The 18,728-nt window shown below is 47.0% G+C and overlaps 1 protein-coding gene across 3 annotated transcripts in view; it reads right to left on the bottom strand.

Moving 5' to 3' along the window:
* PTPRG (protein tyrosine phosphatase receptor type G) overlaps positions 1 to 14,680 on the bottom strand; it is a 771,055-nt gene extending 756,375 nt beyond the window's left edge. For 2 of the 3 annotated variants that reach the window (XM_055414235.2, XM_055414238.2), the window contains exon 1: positions 13,852 to 14,679. In XM_055414235.2, coding sequence (XP_055270210.2) covers positions 13,852 to 13,936 — 85 coding nt within the window. In that variant the 5' untranslated portion in view covers positions 13,937 to 14,679. Of the gene's footprint in view, positions 1 to 13,851 lie in introns of all 3 variants that reach the window. The other variant, XM_055414236.2, reaches the window with a different exon arrangement.
* Between the last annotated feature and the right edge of the window lie 4,048 nt (positions 14,681 to 18,728).

The raw sequence follows: 18,728 nt of genomic DNA, 5'->3' as shown, positions 1-18,728 counted from the left end.
CAGAGGGAAAGGATCCATTTATTCAGTCACAGTTTTAAAAACTGCTGTCACCAAGCCCATACTTAACACTTACTTAAATAGCCAAGAATCCAGAAAGGTGTTGCTTTGGAATATAAACAGTCCTACAAAAGCCATAATATGATGCAAAACCTCCGGGCTTTGAAGAAAGGAAAAATAAGCAACTAATTTTAGATTCCCAAATCTCCATCAGTAAGGCTTACCCATTAGAATATGATGTAACCACTGCCGAGAGATTGGACTTCCTTCCCCCTGAATAAATGAATGTGAGTCAAATACAAGCCAAATCAATTTCATGGATCAGGAAACCTTTGCACAAGGTACTTGCTATCAATACCTGCTCGTTTGGGTCAATTTCAAAATAGCCATATCGCTTTAAAATTGCTTATAGAGCAGCAAACATATTTGCAAGGATGTAAAAGCTCCCTAGATCTGCCTCTCATGCTACTTTCACAGGTTGGCTAACATGTCTCGGTACAGCACAGGGATGGCACTAAAGTCCTCTCCCAGTTCAATCCTTGAAAAGGACTCTAAGAGCCAGTTCAGGCCTTGGCAGGAAAGAGTTCTGTGATCAATGAGCAATATCTGCCTTGGCTACAGGTAGAGATGAAGGGCCTCACATGTCAATTTGCAATCCCTGTGTAGGAAAAAACTACAAAATAACACAGGGACAGGAAAGAGAAAAACACACATGGTACAGTACAGACTACCACTGAATGTTTCCATCTGTATGCACACTGGGGACGTGAATAGCCTCATACTAACAGAGATACACAAGGCATGTACATCCTGCCCACGGAGGTGAACAGCCTCACGCTAACAGAGATGCTAGCTGACAGAGACTGTCAACAGACAATGCTCCTGAGTGGCCACGTGTACCTTAATTCATCCACTGCCCACTCTGCTAGCAGAGAAGGAATACGATGTCATCCAGAAAGCCAAGTTCAATTCTGCTGCGCTACTTCATTAGCTGGGGATCTCTGTTCTCCCCAAGCTCCAGCCCTCCTATCTTTTCTCAGGGTTGCGTGGGGTTACCTGACAGTATAGTATGCAAATGCTTCTTTCACAAATCTTAACCAGCAGCTACTAAAAGAAGGTACCACTTATACTGTCCTAAGTGTTTAATGCTTTCCTGGTGCTTTGCATACAGAATTTCATTCTATCTTCTCAAGGACTCTCAGAGATTGAAACTCTCATTTTCCCCATTCTACAGATGAGAAAACCAATCAAGTAGATTCAGGGCCAAGCTGCTGCTGCTGCTAAGTCGCTTCAGTCGTGTCTGACTCTGTGCGACCCCATAGAGGGAAGCCCACCAGGCTCCCCTGTCCCTGCGATTCTCCAGGCAAGAACACTGGAGTGGGTTGCCATTTCCTTCTCCAAAGCATGAAAGTGAAAAGTGAAAGTGAAGTCACTCAGTCGTGTCCGACTCTTAGCGACCCCATGGATTGCAGCCTACCAGGCTCCTCCACCCATGGGATTTTCTAGTACAGGCCAAAACTAAGATTCACTAACTTGAGCCAGTTAACCTGACTGACAGATCTGTGCAATTCTAAGAACATGCATTTGCCACTGGCTTCTTTCATCTGAATCCACCCATCCCAAGTCTCATTTCCTCAAAATCCTATTAAAGGTCCCCAGGCATCTGAGAGTTATTTCCACAAACTGCTTTGTTTATCTGGCCAGAGTGCTCACAGTTCCCCCAGATTCTCCAAAAATCAATTTTCCCTCCGCTCAGCATCTCAAGTGAAGGCAGAAACCTTAGGAACCAGCAGCTCCCTCAAGTCGGTTAATTCACTGCAGTAACTGAGGTGTTTTTCTTTTAAAAGAGCACATCCTACAAAGTGTTCAGGAAGAACTCTTATGCCAGAGTTAGCCACCCTCTCTATCACATAAAACAATTTCAGCAGCTTCCGCGCAAATTGACCAATTGAGAAAATGAGGGGCTGATGCCTAAAACTGTCAAGTGATTTTCCGCACCCTCCACATATGGCCCTCGCACACATGTAAGCTGAGAAAATGACTAGTTTTAGAAGAGAAAACAACTAGTTGGGAGAGGAATGAAAGAAGGCAGGCATCGACTAGCATTGTGTTCTAGAAAACTTAACTTGTGCCTAAGCACATTGGGAATGACATGACGCACAGTCAACATCTGATTAATCAAGGGTAACTGACAGGATAGTCAACCAGTACCTGTCAAGCAAGCCCAGGTGGTCATTTTTGGTCCTTCTCTGACCAATCTGCCCAAAGCCATTACCAAGCAACGGATGTACACTCAGCTCTAGGAAGCTCTGCTGTCCTCCACATATCTAGTGTCACTGTCACCAGGACATCCAAAGCAGAAATGCGACTGCCTAATTCTTCCGGGTCAACCCTACAGCCAAGGGCATTTCTGGTGCAAATGAACACCAGAGTCACAGAACTTAGCCTAAATTATTCCACAAGAGGAAAAAAAAGATTTGTGACCATCAAAACCTAGTCCTGCTGCCACGTAAGACACTTGACCTTTAATTAGAATATGTCATTTTCAGCAATAAATACCTTGATGATGAGTAACAGAAAGCACACATTTACCTTGTTTTCAAAGATGGACTTCAAACACCATGATAACATACATACATTCCGAATTCTCTTAACAAAGATGTTGACTTCGAGTAACTTAAGAGGATACGTGACATTTCTAGAAAACACATACAAGGGTGTCACTGTCTTGTACAATGTCCTGTAATTTTTCTAATTTTGCAATTTTTCTCATCTTTGTAATTTTGCTCAGTTTCCCTGATGGCTCAAAAAGTAAAGATATCCACCCGCAACATGGGAGACCCAGGTTCAAGCCCTGGGTTGGGAAGATGCCCTGGAGTGCTACCCACTCCTGGAGTCTTGCCTTGAAAATTCCATGGTCAGACGACCATACAGTCCATGGGGTCACAAAGAGTTGAACACGACTGAGTGACTAACACTTTCAGTTTTTATCAGCGGTCAAATATGACTGCCACCACCTAGACACTGAGGATTCAGTAGGCAGAGGGAGGATGGCGGTCCTGCCCTCAGAGGGCAAACAGTAGACTCTAACATCTATGTGAGAACAATTCACATAGATGGCATATTATAATGACAAAAGGAGCTGGAATTAGGGTGAAGAAATCACCTCCTCAACCTTCCAACTGCTCACATCAAAAGCCACACACACTACTCCATCCAAAGTCCAGGTCTGCCTATGTTGCTGTTGGAAAAATTAAGATTCCTGAAATTTCTGTCACGTATCAGAAATCCATACATAGGTGTCACGGGTGAAAAAATTACTGGTCAGATTTTATGTGAAAAAATTAAGCTCCTTGGGAAGGGGACATCGCCAATATTACTTCACTCACATTCCACTGTAGTGGTCACTGGCCTTCCCGTATCAGCCCCATCTTGGGTAGTTTGGTAACAACAGAGTGACCAAGGGCCCTAGTTCTTCAAAGTGAAACTTTTGTAAAAAAAAAGAAATGTAACTTTTTAAAATTGAACAAGCCAACTGCAATTTAGATCAGCAGGAAATCTGCCACATTACGATGAAGCATCCAAGCAGCAGCCTACCTCAGAGCCAAAAAAGGACAGACCTGGGACGGCTGAACTTCAGGCAGACAGGAATGACGCCACGGCTTCAGCCAGTGATGGGCTCCGTCGCGCTAGCACATGCGCACACATACACATATGCACCCAGCCAATCTGGGCAATGTAAAACCCCAAATAAGCAACAGCAAAAAGATTTTTTTTTAAAAAAGTGTCCCTCGGGTAGAAATCGAGAAATCAGGCATGCTGGTGGCAAACACCTCCAGGGATCAGCTGGGTATTGTAAATAACCGCTACAGGCCAGGTGAGTGCCCCTCTCTCAAGGGGCAGCCACTATTTAATTCCAGCTTACTATTGTCTCGAAGGAAGACACGTGCCCTAGGCTGCTGTACCTGCCAATTTTCCAGGAGTTACCTAGATTTTTACGAGAAGCCCCCATGAAGGCAGGGCTCTCCATCTGTTTTGGTCACCGCCATCTCCCCAGTGTCTGGTGTACTGCAGGGATTCAGGACACACTTGTTGATGACATGAATGAGAAATGCTCCAATTTTTAATTCAACCTTTTTTTCAACACAGTACAGCCAAAAATGCCAGATGCCCCCTGCAGAGCTCCAGATAACCCAAATGACTGTCCCTTCTGCATTTCTCTTTTCCAGAGCATGCTCTGAAACTAGGTTGGGTGTTTCATTTTAGATAAAGAACCCTGCCACCACTCTCCCAATCCTAAATCACATTCGGTACGTTTTAAAAGTCAAGAATAACTTCATCGGCATGAGCAAACTTCCAATCTTTTTTTTTTTTTTTAAACAAGGATTCCAGGAGAAATGAGGTTTCCTGTTTAAAAAAGAAACAAAACAGCTTACAGGCATTTCATTAACCAAGATCCCCTCACTATCCCATTTGCTAATTCCCTCAGGATATTCTGCAGCAGGGTTTGAGAAATAATGAAAGGGCTCTTGGTGCCTTAAAAAGCCAACTGTCAGAGTAAAACTAACCAGAAGGACCCCTGACAAATCACATTATAATATGGACTGGGCACTGGGCTCGAGTGTAGCACAGAAGTCACAGCCTCTGAAACCATCCAGTGTGGAATCAACAGTCCCTAAAATTCCAGAAGAATGTTAGAAGCCATTTCATTAAGGGTGAGGAAGACAGCCCCAAAGAAACCTAGGGTCTTGCCCAGATTCTACAGCTGGCTTGGTGGGCTTCCATGGAGAGTTCTAAACTCCAGAGGAAAAATCCAGAATCCAAACTTTCTCCAGCCAAGTACAACTTCCCTTAGACATTTTCCTGAAGTCATAACTCGAACCTGCAGCCCACATTTAAATGATAGATGGGATGATAAAATACCCCATTATTATAACATAACCATCTTTAACGCCCCAAACAAAAGTTTTTTGAAGAGGAGTCAGAAAAACCACCAACAAACTCACTCTATCCACAGTTATTATCAGCTTATTCAGAAGCTAAAGTAATTTGCAGAAAGGTCATCTCTTCAATGTAACCAAATAAAATCCTATACTAATTGCATTACTTCCTTATTTAATTGTAGCAAATACAAGAAGACACCTTTATTTCACCCAGTGTTTATGGTACTTGGCTTCTATGGGAAAAGCAGTAGCATGAAATACGAAACACTGGGTCTTTTAATCTGCCTTCCTGTGGAATTAGGAAAAACATCTTCCAATGAACAGAAACCATTCTGATTCAAAATAGTTCTGAGAGACAATTAAAGAGACATATTTTAGCTACTCCAAGAACAAAGGTGACCCTGAACAAGCGACAACTTCCCTTTGGTTTCAGTTTTCTCATACTCAAGTGAGGATATCGTGGTTTCTTCTAGAGGGGATTAAAGGAATATAAAAAACACACACAGCAGCAAGATCATGGCAAGTGCCTGGTGAGTGTGGGCTGTTATAACCAGTGTCCCCACTTTGGAGATTAAATAAATGAGGCTATTTTCTCAACATAGCAACATAACATAGAATTCACACAGAATTTCAACCTGGAGCTCTGAGGTCCTAGTGTAGTTTCTGAGTAAGAGGTGTGTATAACTGGGACTCACAGATCCCCACTACCACCCAATCCCTTCAACAGGATGTTGAGGAATTTGCCCAGTGGCATAGTGACATGCCAGCTAACCAGCGATACAGCCAAGGCCATGGCCAGCTCTTAACCTCCACATTCATTGAATCAGAACACTTCAGGAAAAGTAATATTTAAAAGAAGAAAAAGAACAGAACTCATGTTATAAATAACTATGGCTTTGAAAATAAATCCTTTTGACGACTCGTGACTAACTTGACTCTTGAAAAGTCAATGACATTTCCTCATTAATCTGGATTATGCTTTTATATTTGGTACATGGCTAACAGCTATGTCTCCCATCCAAATTATTCTACACTAATGAGTTTATCTGACTTAAGTACACTGTGAAATTCACGTGGCTGCAATGGTGTCAGAAATCAAATACCTCTTGGATTCATCTAATAACCTGTATGGATTCCTCAAAAGTATACCCACTGCAGTATCAGACGGCAACCTGTTTCCTCCTCCTCCTTAAGAAAATGGTATCACGGACCCAAAAATAAGACCAGTTGTTCTACTTTCTTACACGGAAGTGTTACATATTCCATGAACTATGCTTTCATTGCTTCTTTCTTAGTTACTAAATTTCAGCAGCCAACTGTGTCACTTTGCTGCAGCCCCGAAATAGCTAAGTTGAGTAGTTTAAATTGTATTCTGTTGTTTGGTCAGAAAACCATCATGCTGATTTGTCTAAAAAAACCTGATTAGAACGCAGGAGTTTTGCACACAGTGCGTGCTTCTCTCTTGTATACCCTGCAGGTCTGAATCCATGAAGATATGGAGACAACGGCGTGAATGTGTTTCAAGTGTCACTCAAGTACAAAATAAAAGCAACACCCAAAGACTACTGCTTGCTTCCCAGTAGTGGCACACAACTAAAATCCAGAAGTGACAGTCGCAGGTAGATCCATTCTCCTTAATTACCACACAGCACAGAGGCCTTAAAAGGAGGGTGGGCATTCCAGGGTGCAAGACCAAGCAACACTTTCTACAATGGGTAACACCACACAAGGACCTGGAAGATTCACATGGTATATTCTAAGCCTGCAGATACCATTTCTCATCTTTAAGCAGGGAAAGAACAGACCTCCTTTGAGATGGGAGTAAGGAAGTATCTCAGACTTCACAGAGGCTGTCTCATTTCTTTAAACCTCAAAACGTAGCCATTTTACTAATTATACATGAAATATCCCCGTGCCAGCCTAGCTTGCCTTCAAGAGCAAATCCAGGTAAAAAACCTATCATGGAAGTTTATATAAATTTTTTTAAATGTTTTTGTTTTTACATACAGTTGTCTTTTTTTAGTTTAGTTTTTTCCTTAATCTATACTCCCTACTCAACTCTCTTCAATACACAAAAAATAAACATGGTTACTTTATTGAGCACTTACTCTTTACCCTGCATAGAGCTAAGTCCTTTGGCAAGCATGCTCATTCCAAGCTTCATGAAGACCTTGGAAGTCAGGGTCCTCTCACGATGCCATTTTGCAGAGAAGGAGGTGGGGGGAAGCAAGGTAAAGAGAGATTAAGTAACTTGTCCAAAGCAGTACAGCCAGTAATGGCAGAGACCAACTGGCTTGAGATGCTATTCTGATGTATTTTAAACAACTTTCCATAGCTACCTGGTTTAGAAAGGAAAAAAACAGTATTAACAACATTCAAAAAGCTAAGATCATGGCATCCGGTCCCATCACTTCATGGCAAATAGATGGGGAAACAATGGAAACAGGGACGGACTATTTTGGGGGGCTCCAAAATCATGCAGATGGTGACTCCAGCCATGAAATTAAACGGCACTTGCTCCTTGGAAGAAAAGCTATGACCAACCCAGACAGGGTATTAAAAAGCAGAGACATTACTTTGCCAACAAAGGTTCGTCTAGTCAAAGCTATGGTTTTTCCAGGAGTCATGTATGGATGTGAGAATCGAACCATAAAGAAAGCTGAGCACCAAACAATTGATGCTTTGGAACCGTGGTGTTGGAGAAGACTCTTGAGAGTCCCTTGGACTGCAAGGAGATCCAACCAGTCCATCCTCAAGGCAATTAGTCCTGAATAGTCACTGAAAGGACTGATGCTGAAGCTCCAATACTTTAACCACCTGATATGATGAGCCAACTCATTGGAAAAGATCCTGATGCTGGGAAAAATTGAAGGCAGGAGGAGACGGGGATGACAGAGGATGAGATGGTTGGATGGCATCACTGACTCGATGGACAGGAGTTTGAGCAAGATCCGGGAGTTGGGTGATGGACAGGGAAGCCTTGTGTGCTGCAGTCCATGGGTTCGCAAAGAGTCGGACACAACTAAGCAACTGAACTGAGATTTCTCCTTTCCATAAGCAGATAAAACAGCACAGTGATTCTCCTTCAATGTGGAAGCTGCATCCCATTGTCCTCCCCAAGCACAGCAGGCAAATGAAAGGGAAAGTGAAAGTCACTCAGTTGGGTCTAACTCTTTGCAATCCCATGAACTGTACAGTCTATGTATGGAATTCTCCAGGCCAGAATACTGGAGTGGGTAGCCTTTCCCTTCTCCAGGGGATCTTCCCACCCAGGGATCGAACCCAGGTCTCCCACAATGCAGGCAGATTCTTTACCAGCTGAGCCACAAGGGAAGCCCAAGAATACTGGAGTGGGCAGGACAGCAGGAACACTACTCAATTCAGTTAAGAGGGCTTCGAAAAGAGAAATCAGGCACGTCTAGAACCTGGTGAGCTGACTGGCACTCCCCTAACCAGCCCTAAAAACACTTTTCACAATGTTTTTTAAAGTAGTCGTATCAAATGCTGTATGTAGTCCTAAGAAATTTCGAGCCTGCATAGGCCCGACAAGCCAACTCACATAGATTTCTTTTTTCTGTCAAAACACCAAACATTTTGCTATGAATGATACCAAGGAAATGGCCTTTCCGATTAGAGGTGTCCCTACAGGAGGAGACTTGCACACGGAGCCCTCTAGCTACCTCAAGCAATCTTGCACATCCATCATTGATAAACCTCACTGCCCTTCTCATCAGAGGAGAAAAACCACAAATTTACCTGTTACATATTTCAGTCATCACAGACTTTCGAAAATGAAATCCACCTAGGATTACCTTCAGACCTTTTTAAGACATAAACAAATCCTTGGTCTTGAAAATTTTAAACAAAAAGGAACTGTAGGAAAACAGCAGTGAGAAGTAAACAGGGTATTTAAAATATACATCATTTCTCAAGTGATTTTTAGGTTACAACTGAATGTAAGTAAGTGGTTCAAGATGGTGGAGTAGAAGGATAATACAAGAGTCAAAGCACAGTCTGTAACAGGCAACTTTTTTTCACAGGTGCATCTGATCTTCTGAGGGCACAGAACGCTGCCATAGTTCTGGGCCTGGATCTTACACGAGCAAGAGAATCACTTCCGTTTCTCAGGCAAACAAAGGATCAGATCATTTAATCATTTGGGATTACTTACTGAGGGCCTAACATGTGCCCAGGCAACCTCATTCGGGTTCCAATGCCCCATTCCGGTTCTGCAACAGCCGCAGAATTCCACAAGCAGCTCTCACTGCCTGTTGGGGGCAGGCTCTTCTCAGAAGAACAGTCTCACTTTCCTGAGGCCCTCCCTGAGTAGTTACCAGCTTTGCCTAAATCAAGCTCAGACGGAGAACTGAAAGTGGAGGCAAGGCACGTTTTCTTGGCTTCCTTTATATTGTTGGATACATAGGCCTTTTATTCTCTGCAGACAATCAAAAACGAAGTGTCAGGTCATTACCACCCATCCCCTAATAATGCTCAATCTATAACCAAAGCCTAGCAAGAGCTTACTTCCGGGGGGGGGGAGGGGGGGGTTGAACAAGCACTTCTGTGATAACTTCAGATGCTGTGAATTTCTACCATAAACTGATTTTTGAAATGTGACTCTATGAGAGATATGCCCTAGGATTAAAGTGTTAATCCCAATTTTTTTCAGTTTTGTAACTCAGAAAGCACACCCCTATTACAACCTTACCCTGCTTAGATATGACACTGCATTGTCCTGCATGCTGTAACTAAAATGTTGAATGTTATGTATTCAGGTTTTCTAATTTCACCATAAAAGGAAATAGGAAAAGCAACAAAGCACCAGCAACATTTAATTTCTTTCCTCACCCCAGGTCTGGCTGACGTGTCCAGATTGTCCTTTTGGTCAAGAAGTTTCTAGGAAAATGAGGAGCAAGGGTAAGGAAGCAGGAGGAGATCCCTAATAGCAATAGCTCTGGGGCATCTTAAATGCTCTTTCATGAGAGGCGAGAAGCTTCATTTCAATTAGTGCACTGATATGTAACTGATTATACTACATAAACTTGGGAGTTCTTCAGAACAGAAATAGAAAGATGAAATCAGAAAGGGTTTTTGTTTTATTTTGCTGTGTTAAAGCATCAGTATTCCCTGTACTGCCTCATGTAAACAACATTATCTTTTACTCTGTGAAAATGGGTCCATAATTAAGGGGAGTTGCCCAGAGCTTCACAATTGGTTAGTTCTTTTTCTCATTTAAGCCAGCCTTCCCAATAACCCTTCTGCCTCCACCAAGATCAACTTCCCTACTTCTGTCATGTCTATTTGTACTAATATTCTAACTTTATCAACTCTGTGACATGAACACTGTTAAGAAAGAAACAAAAGATTTTATTCCATCACTGCATCAAATGGACCCAGTTTCAAGACTGGACAAAGATCCTTCACTGTCAAACAAGACACTTTGGGAACAGAGTTGGAGGTGCGTTACTTCTCACTCTATCCCTTAAGAGTAACACTGCTGACTTACATTACTTATGTGTGTTTCTAATAAGGCCATGAAGGATGGCCACCAAGGACCAAAGCATGTACGTGCAAATGTATCAGTATCAAGAGCCAGTTCAGAGGGAGACTCTCGAGACATCAATCACTGGTCCTCCGATTCTGACACATCCAAGGTACACAGCAGAGCTTATCCATCTAAAACATTTCCAATATCAGCCTCCTAGATATAATTACCCTACAAAACATACCAGAATCATAAAGAAGGATTTCTCTCTGAGGGTGGAAAGAGAAATCAACTTAAAAGAAATTTAAGTTTCTCTTGAAAGCTTAAGAATATAAAATACACAAAATGTTAACCCTTTCAAGTAACAATGTATATACTGTAAGATGAACTTAAATTCCCAGTGATTAGAGATATATACCAAATGCCTAAATGAACTATGGATACAATTTAAAATAATGGGGTATCGGGGAGGTGGGTAATGGAAGAGCAAAAATTGAGTTGTAATTGTTACAGCTGGACAGAGGATTCTCAGGGGCCCCTTAGGTTTCTCCATTTTCATAAAATCTTCCATATGAGTATTTTTTTTAAGATGTCGGAAAACAAGATACTATGCGCTACATCATATAAATAACCCTTATGCTCCGCAAAGTGGAAAACATCACTTGAATCACTAAGGGTGATGCAGGTCCCACAGCTGTCACACCGTTTTTGAGAGACTAAAAGCCACTCTTTCCCATCCTCTGGTGAAAAACTCAGGCCAGGACGATGTTTCTCAAACCTTTCCAAATTACAGCTACCCTGTATCCTGAACAGGAGCTGAAAACAAAACGTTATCAAAAAGTTGGCGCGATTCTGAGAGGGAACACAAAATAACAAGGGATTTTGGTTAAGATGTCACAAGCACGACCCTAACCCAAATCAGAAGCATCTTTATCCCCGGTACCAACCAGACAAACGCTTTCCAGGTTGGAGGGGGGCGTCCCAAAGCGAACTCAGGTCCCCACCGCTCCTGGGCGGTTTAGAGCCACCCAGAGCAGCAGGGCGGAGCTGAGACCGCGTCTCCGCTCCCGGGAGCATCCGCAGCTGCCCAGCCTCCGGCCCCAGCCGAGCGCCCCAGCCCCATTCCCACCGCGGCCCCAACCGCACCGAGGCGGCCGAGTCCGACGGGCGGAGGTGGCGGGAGCCTGACAAGTGGCTCGGGGGCGCCCCCTGAGGTCCAGCGGCGTCGCGGCACTTTCGGAAAACCCAACGCCGACGTCTCCGGCTCTGACATTTTAACTTTGGTTGCAAAGCCTGCCGCTGCACCCTCTCCGGCGGCACTCTTCCAAACCACAACCCTCCTTCCCCAGGCACCGCTGCCCTTTCCCTTTTAGACACCCTTTGGCTCCCGGACGACGGAATGGGCTCTTTGTTTACCTCGCAGCGAGCGCAGGCATAGGAAATGTGGAAGATGAAAACTGTCCCAGCCCGAAGCAGGCGGCATCACTGGCGGTCCCATTTTGGATTTCAGGCTTCCTCAGACATCAGGAAAAAGAAAAATCCCGGGTGGCCCACTGACTGTACACCCGAGTGTAAAGTGAACGCCAGAAATGGGATCAGAAATTTCGCAAGGCTGCTCTCTGGCTGCTTCCCACTGCCCCCATTAAAGCGTGACCCCTACAAAGCTAAACCCCAGTGTGTGCGCCTGAGCCCACTCTGCCAGCACGTCCACGGCAAAGAAGAGTCTAGAAGGGGCAGATGGTTAACACAAACACTGAGGAGTGGTAGAAGGAATGTTCAGGAGTAAATGTCAAAACCGCCTCCAGCCCCTGGTGGAGGCAGGAGCCTGGTGGACAAACCCAGGCCTGGGGTCGAGGGTGGACACACGTCCTGGCTCCGCATCCGAGCTGGGATTCAGGACTGTGGCAGGAGTTCTGTGTGGTTCCAGAGACAGGAGGATGCGCAGAGGAAAAAGCGGGGTGCCGAAGAAAAGACCATGCTTTGCCTCTCTACCCCTCGAGGCACCCAGTTGCCTGCAAAGGGGACCCTCGCTGCCTGTCCCCGAGAGCAAGCAAGAGCGCCCGCACCCTGTTCCAGGGCGCAAGACGCAGCTGGGGGACCCGTTGCACCAAAATCTGCGCTCGGGCCACCAGGGGACAGGCGGCTGAGACCAGGGGGAGCATAAACATGGTGGGGGGAGCACGTTCCTCCGAATATCCAGGAGCTGGTGGATGAGAAGGCAGAAAAACGGGGGTTTCCCTGTCCTTAGAGAAGGATTAAAAATGAATAGTCCCCTTCTTCCCACCCTTTCCCCGACTAGGAGAGGGGACGTGGCCTCCACCGGGGAGAGGGGGTCGGGCAGATTAAAGGGAGCCAGGGGCTGCAGCCTGGTGTAAAGGGGGCTGCAAGAGGGAAGCGGGAGGCAGCTGGCCTCTGCCCTCCCCTAGCAGAAAGAAGAAGGCGGGTCGGCCGATGGAGAGCTGGAAGTGGAGGATCGCCGAGCCCCACACCCTGCGTGTGGTGATTTATTATCTTCATTAGTGGTCAACAGTGTTCCTGTCTTAACCCGACCAGAAAGGTGCGGGTGTGGGTCCGCCAGCTGCTAACAGCCTGCAAAAAGGCAAAGACGCAGGTAGGCAGGGCGCGAGACAGAAAAAAATCCGCCCGGGCGCGAACCCAACCGCCGACCCGCCCCCCCACGCCCCTACCCGAGCAGCCCAGCCAGGCAAAGGGGGCCGCGGGCCCGGGATGGGGGAGTCACGGATCTCCCTAAACCTCCTGCTCCCTGCTCTCCCACCGCGCCCAGGTCCCCGAGCCAGGAAGGTTCCCGCACCCCAGCCCCGAGCTGAGGTCGTCCCTGACCCCCAAGACCCGAACGCAGGCTGCTCCCGACATCCCCAATCCTCCACGACCAGCCTCCAGCTTCCACTCCCCGAACATCAGCCCCTCCAAAGAGTCGCGGAGCAACAAATCCAATCTCCTTTCTGAGCTCCTTCAATCCTCGCCTGAACGGGGAACGCACCCAGGGCCCCCCAAACCCACAGAGGCATCCCCCACAAACCCACAGAGGCATCCTCCCCATGGCCCCACTCTCCCGAAGAGCCTCAGAGCTCTAGCTCTCCTGCACAGCGGCGGAGCAGCCGAACGAGTCTTCTCCCGACTCCGGCTCTCCCAGGCCCCCAAAGCCGAGCGAGAGATAGACCCCTGCGGCCCCCGTTCCTCTCCCCGGCCAGCTCTTTGCTTCCAACCTCCCCAACCACAAGCCTCCCTAAATTACGCCGCCAGAGTCATCGGAGAAGATCCCTCTCTCCTCCCCGGATGCTCGACCCCCACTTAACCCTCTCCGGGGTCCCCGGGACGGGCGCCTGAGCTCCATGCCCCGGCGGCAACTCCGCTTCCCCTTCGCGCGCTGGCCAGGGCCGCGTCCCCTCGGCGGTCAGCACTCACCGGGGAAGCACACGACATAATGGAGCACGGAACTGGTGATTTTCAGGAACAAAATCCACCAACACGGTTCCAGTAACCTCCGCATGTCCGAAAACGCACATCGAAAAGAGGAAGGCAGGGGGGGTAAACTTGTTGAATAAGTTCTTGCCTCGGTGTGAGCCTCCGCTAAGCCCCGGCTCTTCGCCTGCTCGCCTGCTTTACGGGGGCCCCGCGCTCGGCGGCCCGAGCCCCCCTCTGGAATCCGGGAAGCCGCCGAGCGCCCCCCGGAAAATCTCAAAAAGTGGCCGAGAACGCGGAGCCACGCTGGGGACGATCCTCGGCGGAGAAGCGCTGCTTTCTGTTCAAAAAGGAGCGAGTCGAGCGGGCAGGGCGAGGAGTCGGCGGGCGGCGGCGATGCCCGGAGCCCCGGGCAGGCAGAGACCGCCGGCGGCGGCGGCGAGTAGCCGAAGATCCCCAACTTGAGTCGGCAGCGGAGCCCGAGAGCCGGCGGGCGGCGGCGGGGCTGAGCGCGGCGCGGCGTCTCCGGGCTTCAGGCAGGCAGCTCCTTCCAGGGCCCCGGGAAGGAAGGAGGCATGTTTGCAAGCGGGGAAGGGGAGGGTAGAGGCGGGGGGAGAGCGAAGAGCCCCCAAAATAGAACAGCCGGAGGAAACCGAGGAAAACACAAAGGATCTCAGAGGGGCGCAGGGGCGAGGGCGCCTTCAGTCCATGCTCCTGAAAGTTGTGGCTCTGGCGCGAGCTGGGGAGGATCGGGGAGCGCGGGGCTGGAAACTAGCCATGCCTCCATACAGGAAGTAACATGTGAGCATGGATCCTGGCAGAGACTTTAAAGCCGGCGAGCGAGCGAGCAGGGGACGCGCGGCGGCGGCGGCGCGCGAGCAGAGGGCGCGCGGCGGCCGCGGGGACGCGCAGCCGGGCTGCCGGTCGCGGGGGCGCGCGCCCCGAGCTCTTAAAGCTGCAGCGCTGGGCTCTCGCCTCCCGGGCGTCCCACAGCTAGGTTCTCCCCGCGCGCTGCAGAGCCGGCCGGGGCAGTTTCGGGACTGGGGACCCGCTCTGGTCGGGTCTCGGAGAGAGGGAGGAGGGCGAATGCTTTCGCGGGCCGGCGAGTCTTTGCCTGTTTCCCGTCCTTCGAGCTCTCAAAGCCGCCACTCTTTGAGCGGGCTTGGCTCGGTCTCCCCCCGCCCCCGTCTGCGTTGCTGGCGGATGGCGAGACTCGGGGGGAGCCCGGCTCGGGATTGAGGAGAGGAAGGGGCGGCCGGCTGCGTTTATAGGGCGGCAAGGGGTCATGCTGGGTTTCTTCGCCCTGGCAGCGCCACGGCGGGGCGCGCCCTGCTCGCGCCCCCAGCCCGATGAATTCCCCCGCCAGGAAACAAAGCCGAGCGGCCTTTGCACTCCGGCTCCGCTTTGCGATTTAATTTTTTTTTTTCCCCTTTTCGGAAATTTTTGGCCTTGTTCCCGGCTGGGGAGGGGTGGGGGAGGGGAGGAACACCGATCCTAGGCTTGCAAGCTCCAGCCCTTTCGAGTCCCACGCCCCCTTTCCCCGCGGCACGGCTGATCAGTGGCCGAGTTTTCCCAGCTCGCCGCTCCACGGGAGGAGGGAAGGTTCCCGCACTCCAGCCTGGTGGCGGGGAGGACGCGGGAAGTGCGCCTCTTACCCCTGGCTGGGTGAAAGCTGCGCCGCGGGGCTGGACCGATTTCCTGGCAGCTACGCAGGGAGCGGCAACCTCTCTAGCAATCGTGGAGAGGCGTCCGAGGGAAATGGGAGGACAGGGCTTATCTGTAATGAGTTTTGTCCCTTAGTTCGTGGAGAGAAAGATCTTTATCGCTTAGACTTCTAAGCGCCCTATTTTCCCCTCCTAACGCCGGTGCTAAAAGTGGGGGAGGCGGGCTTTTGATTAAACGTGTAACTGAGCCAAAGTAATTAGCCATTTGTAATTTTTGCCTAATTTTTCTGCCTCTGTTTAAACGCCATCTAGACTTGTTTTTAACTTGCCCCTGCTGTTTCATCCCACCCCGCAGGGTCCCCCACCCATCCAAACAGCCCAACCGGATGCTAGGTTTTCAAATGTACAGATGTTCGAGAGCCTCCCGAAAGATGTTATTAGGGAAGCACTTTCACACCCACACTTCGAAAAGAAAAACCTTTGAAAAGTTACATTTGGGATTACGAACTAATAAAATCCAGGAAGTTCCCGGGGAGGACCCGCTCTCTATCTTTAGCAAAACGGGGGTGAACACTCTCCCCCAGGGTGGAGAATGAGTCGTTTGTTTGCTTTGTCATTTGGTCCTTCCTGGTTTTGTTTGAATCCCGACTACCCCATAAATGCTCGGAGACGGTCAGTTTTCTAGGGAGTGTTGTATTTAAGGGATGTCCCTTGGTCAGTAGGAGCTTTCAGAGAGGTGCTTAGGACCCCTGCGTGTCTGACTAGTTCGTTAAAAACTGAGTGATAAAATGGAGAAATCTCTGGAATTTGAATCAGGACAGAACACCTGAATAGACATACCCAAGTGAGTTTCTTCTGCATAATAAAAACTGCCGGTTGTGGAATGCATACATCTACCAGGTACTGTGCTAAATTCTTTCTCTGAATTGTTCATTCTATAAATTCATTGACCAACTATTGAGGAAGGGAAGGGGCCACTGGGGACACAACCATGAACAAAAAGAGGAGACCCATGACCTGTGTGGACCTTCCAAAGTACGGATTCACTCCTTCACAACCCTACAACAGTTCTTACAGCAGTAAGAATTATTCTCCCCATTGTAGACAAGGAACTGGGCACAGGGGAGTAAAATAACAGATCCCCAGCTGCTGCTGCTGCTGCTGCTTAGTCGCTTCAGTTGTGTCCGACAGTGTGCGACCCCATAGACAGCAGCCCACCAGGCTCCCCAGTCCCTGGGATTCTCCAGGCAAGAACACTGGAGTGGGTTGCCATTTCCTTCTCCAGTGCATGAAAGTGAAAAGTGAAAGTGAAGTTGCTAAGTCGTGTCTGACTCTTAGCAACACCACGTACTGCAGCCTAACAGGCCCCTCTGTCCATGGGATTTTCCAAGCAAGAGTACTGGAGTGGTCATCATTGTCTTCTCGGGATCCCCAGCTAGTGAGAAGCAAAGTTAAGATATTCAGGTCTGTCTGCCTCCATAGACGTGAAAAGGCAAAGAAATGATGGTTTGAGAAGACACTGAAATGTGGGATGAGGAGAAATGATTCGGAGTAGGGAAAACTTCCCATGGGTTTGGAGAATGAATTACCACTACCCTTACAATATAGAAAGCCCACAATCAAAATTAACATTTAATTATGCTGTAATCATTGATTAGCTCTAGTAGTTTTCTGGTAGAGTCTTTAGGGTTTTCTGTGTAGAGGATCATGTCATCAGCGAACAGTGAAAGCTTTACTTCTTCTTTTCCAATTTGTATTCCTTTTATGTCTTTTTCTGCTCTGATTGCTGTGGCCAAAACTTCCAGAACTATGTTGAATAGTAGTGGTGAGAGTGGGCACCCTTGTCTTGTTCCTGACTTTAGGGGAAATGCTTTCAGTTTTTCACCATTGAGGATAATGTTTGCTGTGGGTTTGTCATATATAGCTTTTATTATGTTGAGGTATGTCCCTTCAATTCCCACTTTCTGGAGAGTTTTTATCAAAAATGGATGTTGAATTTTGTCGAAGGCTTTCTCTGCATCTATTGAGATAATCATATGATTTTTATTTTTCAGTTTGTTAATGTGGTGTATTACGTTGATTGATTTGCGTATATTGAAGAATCCTTGCATTCCTGGGATAAAGCCCACTTGGTCATAATGTATGATCTTCTTAATGTGTTGTTGGATTCTGATTGCTAGAATTTTGTTAAGGATTTTTGCATCTATGTTCATCAGTGATATTGGCCTATAGTTTTCTTTTTTTGTGCCTATAGTTTTCTTTTTTTGCAACAGCAAAGTTGCAGGATATAAAATCAACACACAGAAATCCCTTGCATTCCTATACACTAATAATGAGAAAATAGAAAGAGAAATTAAGGAAACTATTCCATTCACTGTTGCAACGAAAACAATTAAATACTTAGGAATATATCTACCTAAGGAAACAAAAGACTTGTACATAGAAAACTATAAAACACTAGTGAAAGTAATCAAAGAGGACACTAATAGATGGAGAAATATACCGTGTTCGTGGATTGGAAGAATAAATATTGTAAAAATGAGTATACTACCCAAAGTAATTTATACATTCAATGCAATCCCTATCAAGCTACCAACAATATTTTTCACAGAACTAGAACAAATAATCTCACAATTTGTATGGAAATACAAAAAACCTCGAATAGCGAAAGCAATCTTGAGGAAGAAGAATGGAACTGGGGGAATTAAACTGCCGGACTTCAGGCTCTATTACAAAGCCACAGTCATCAAGACAGTATGGTACTGGCATAAAGACAGAAATATAGATCAATGGAACAAAATAGAAAGCCCAGAGATAAACCCACGCTCCTATGGACACCTTATCTTCGACAAAGGAGGCAAGAATATAAAATGGAGAAAAGACAGTCTCTTTAACAAGTGATGCTGGGAAAACTGGTCAGCCACTTGTAAAAGAATGAAACTAGAACACTTCCTAACACCATACACCAAAATAAACTCAAAATGGATTAAAGATTTAAATGTAAGACCAGAAACTATAAAACTCCTAGAGGAGAACGTAGGCAAAACACTCTCCGACATAAATCACAGCAGGATCCTCCAAGACCCACCTCCCAGAATATTGGAAATAAAAGCAAAAATAAACAAATGGGACCTAATTAAAATCAAAAGCTTCTGCACAGCAAAGGAAACTCTAAGCAAGGTGAGAAGACAGCCTTCAGAATGGGAGACAATAATA

Source organism: Moschus berezovskii, chromosome 24, assembly GCF_049115385.1.
Source record: "Moschus berezovskii isolate FMDL1 chromosome 24, NW_MosBer_1.0, whole genome shotgun sequence".
NCBI classification, from domain to species: Eukaryota; Metazoa; Chordata; class Mammalia; order Artiodactyla; family Moschidae; genus Moschus; species Moschus berezovskii.
This window is presented reverse-complemented; position numbering and strand designations above follow the sequence as displayed.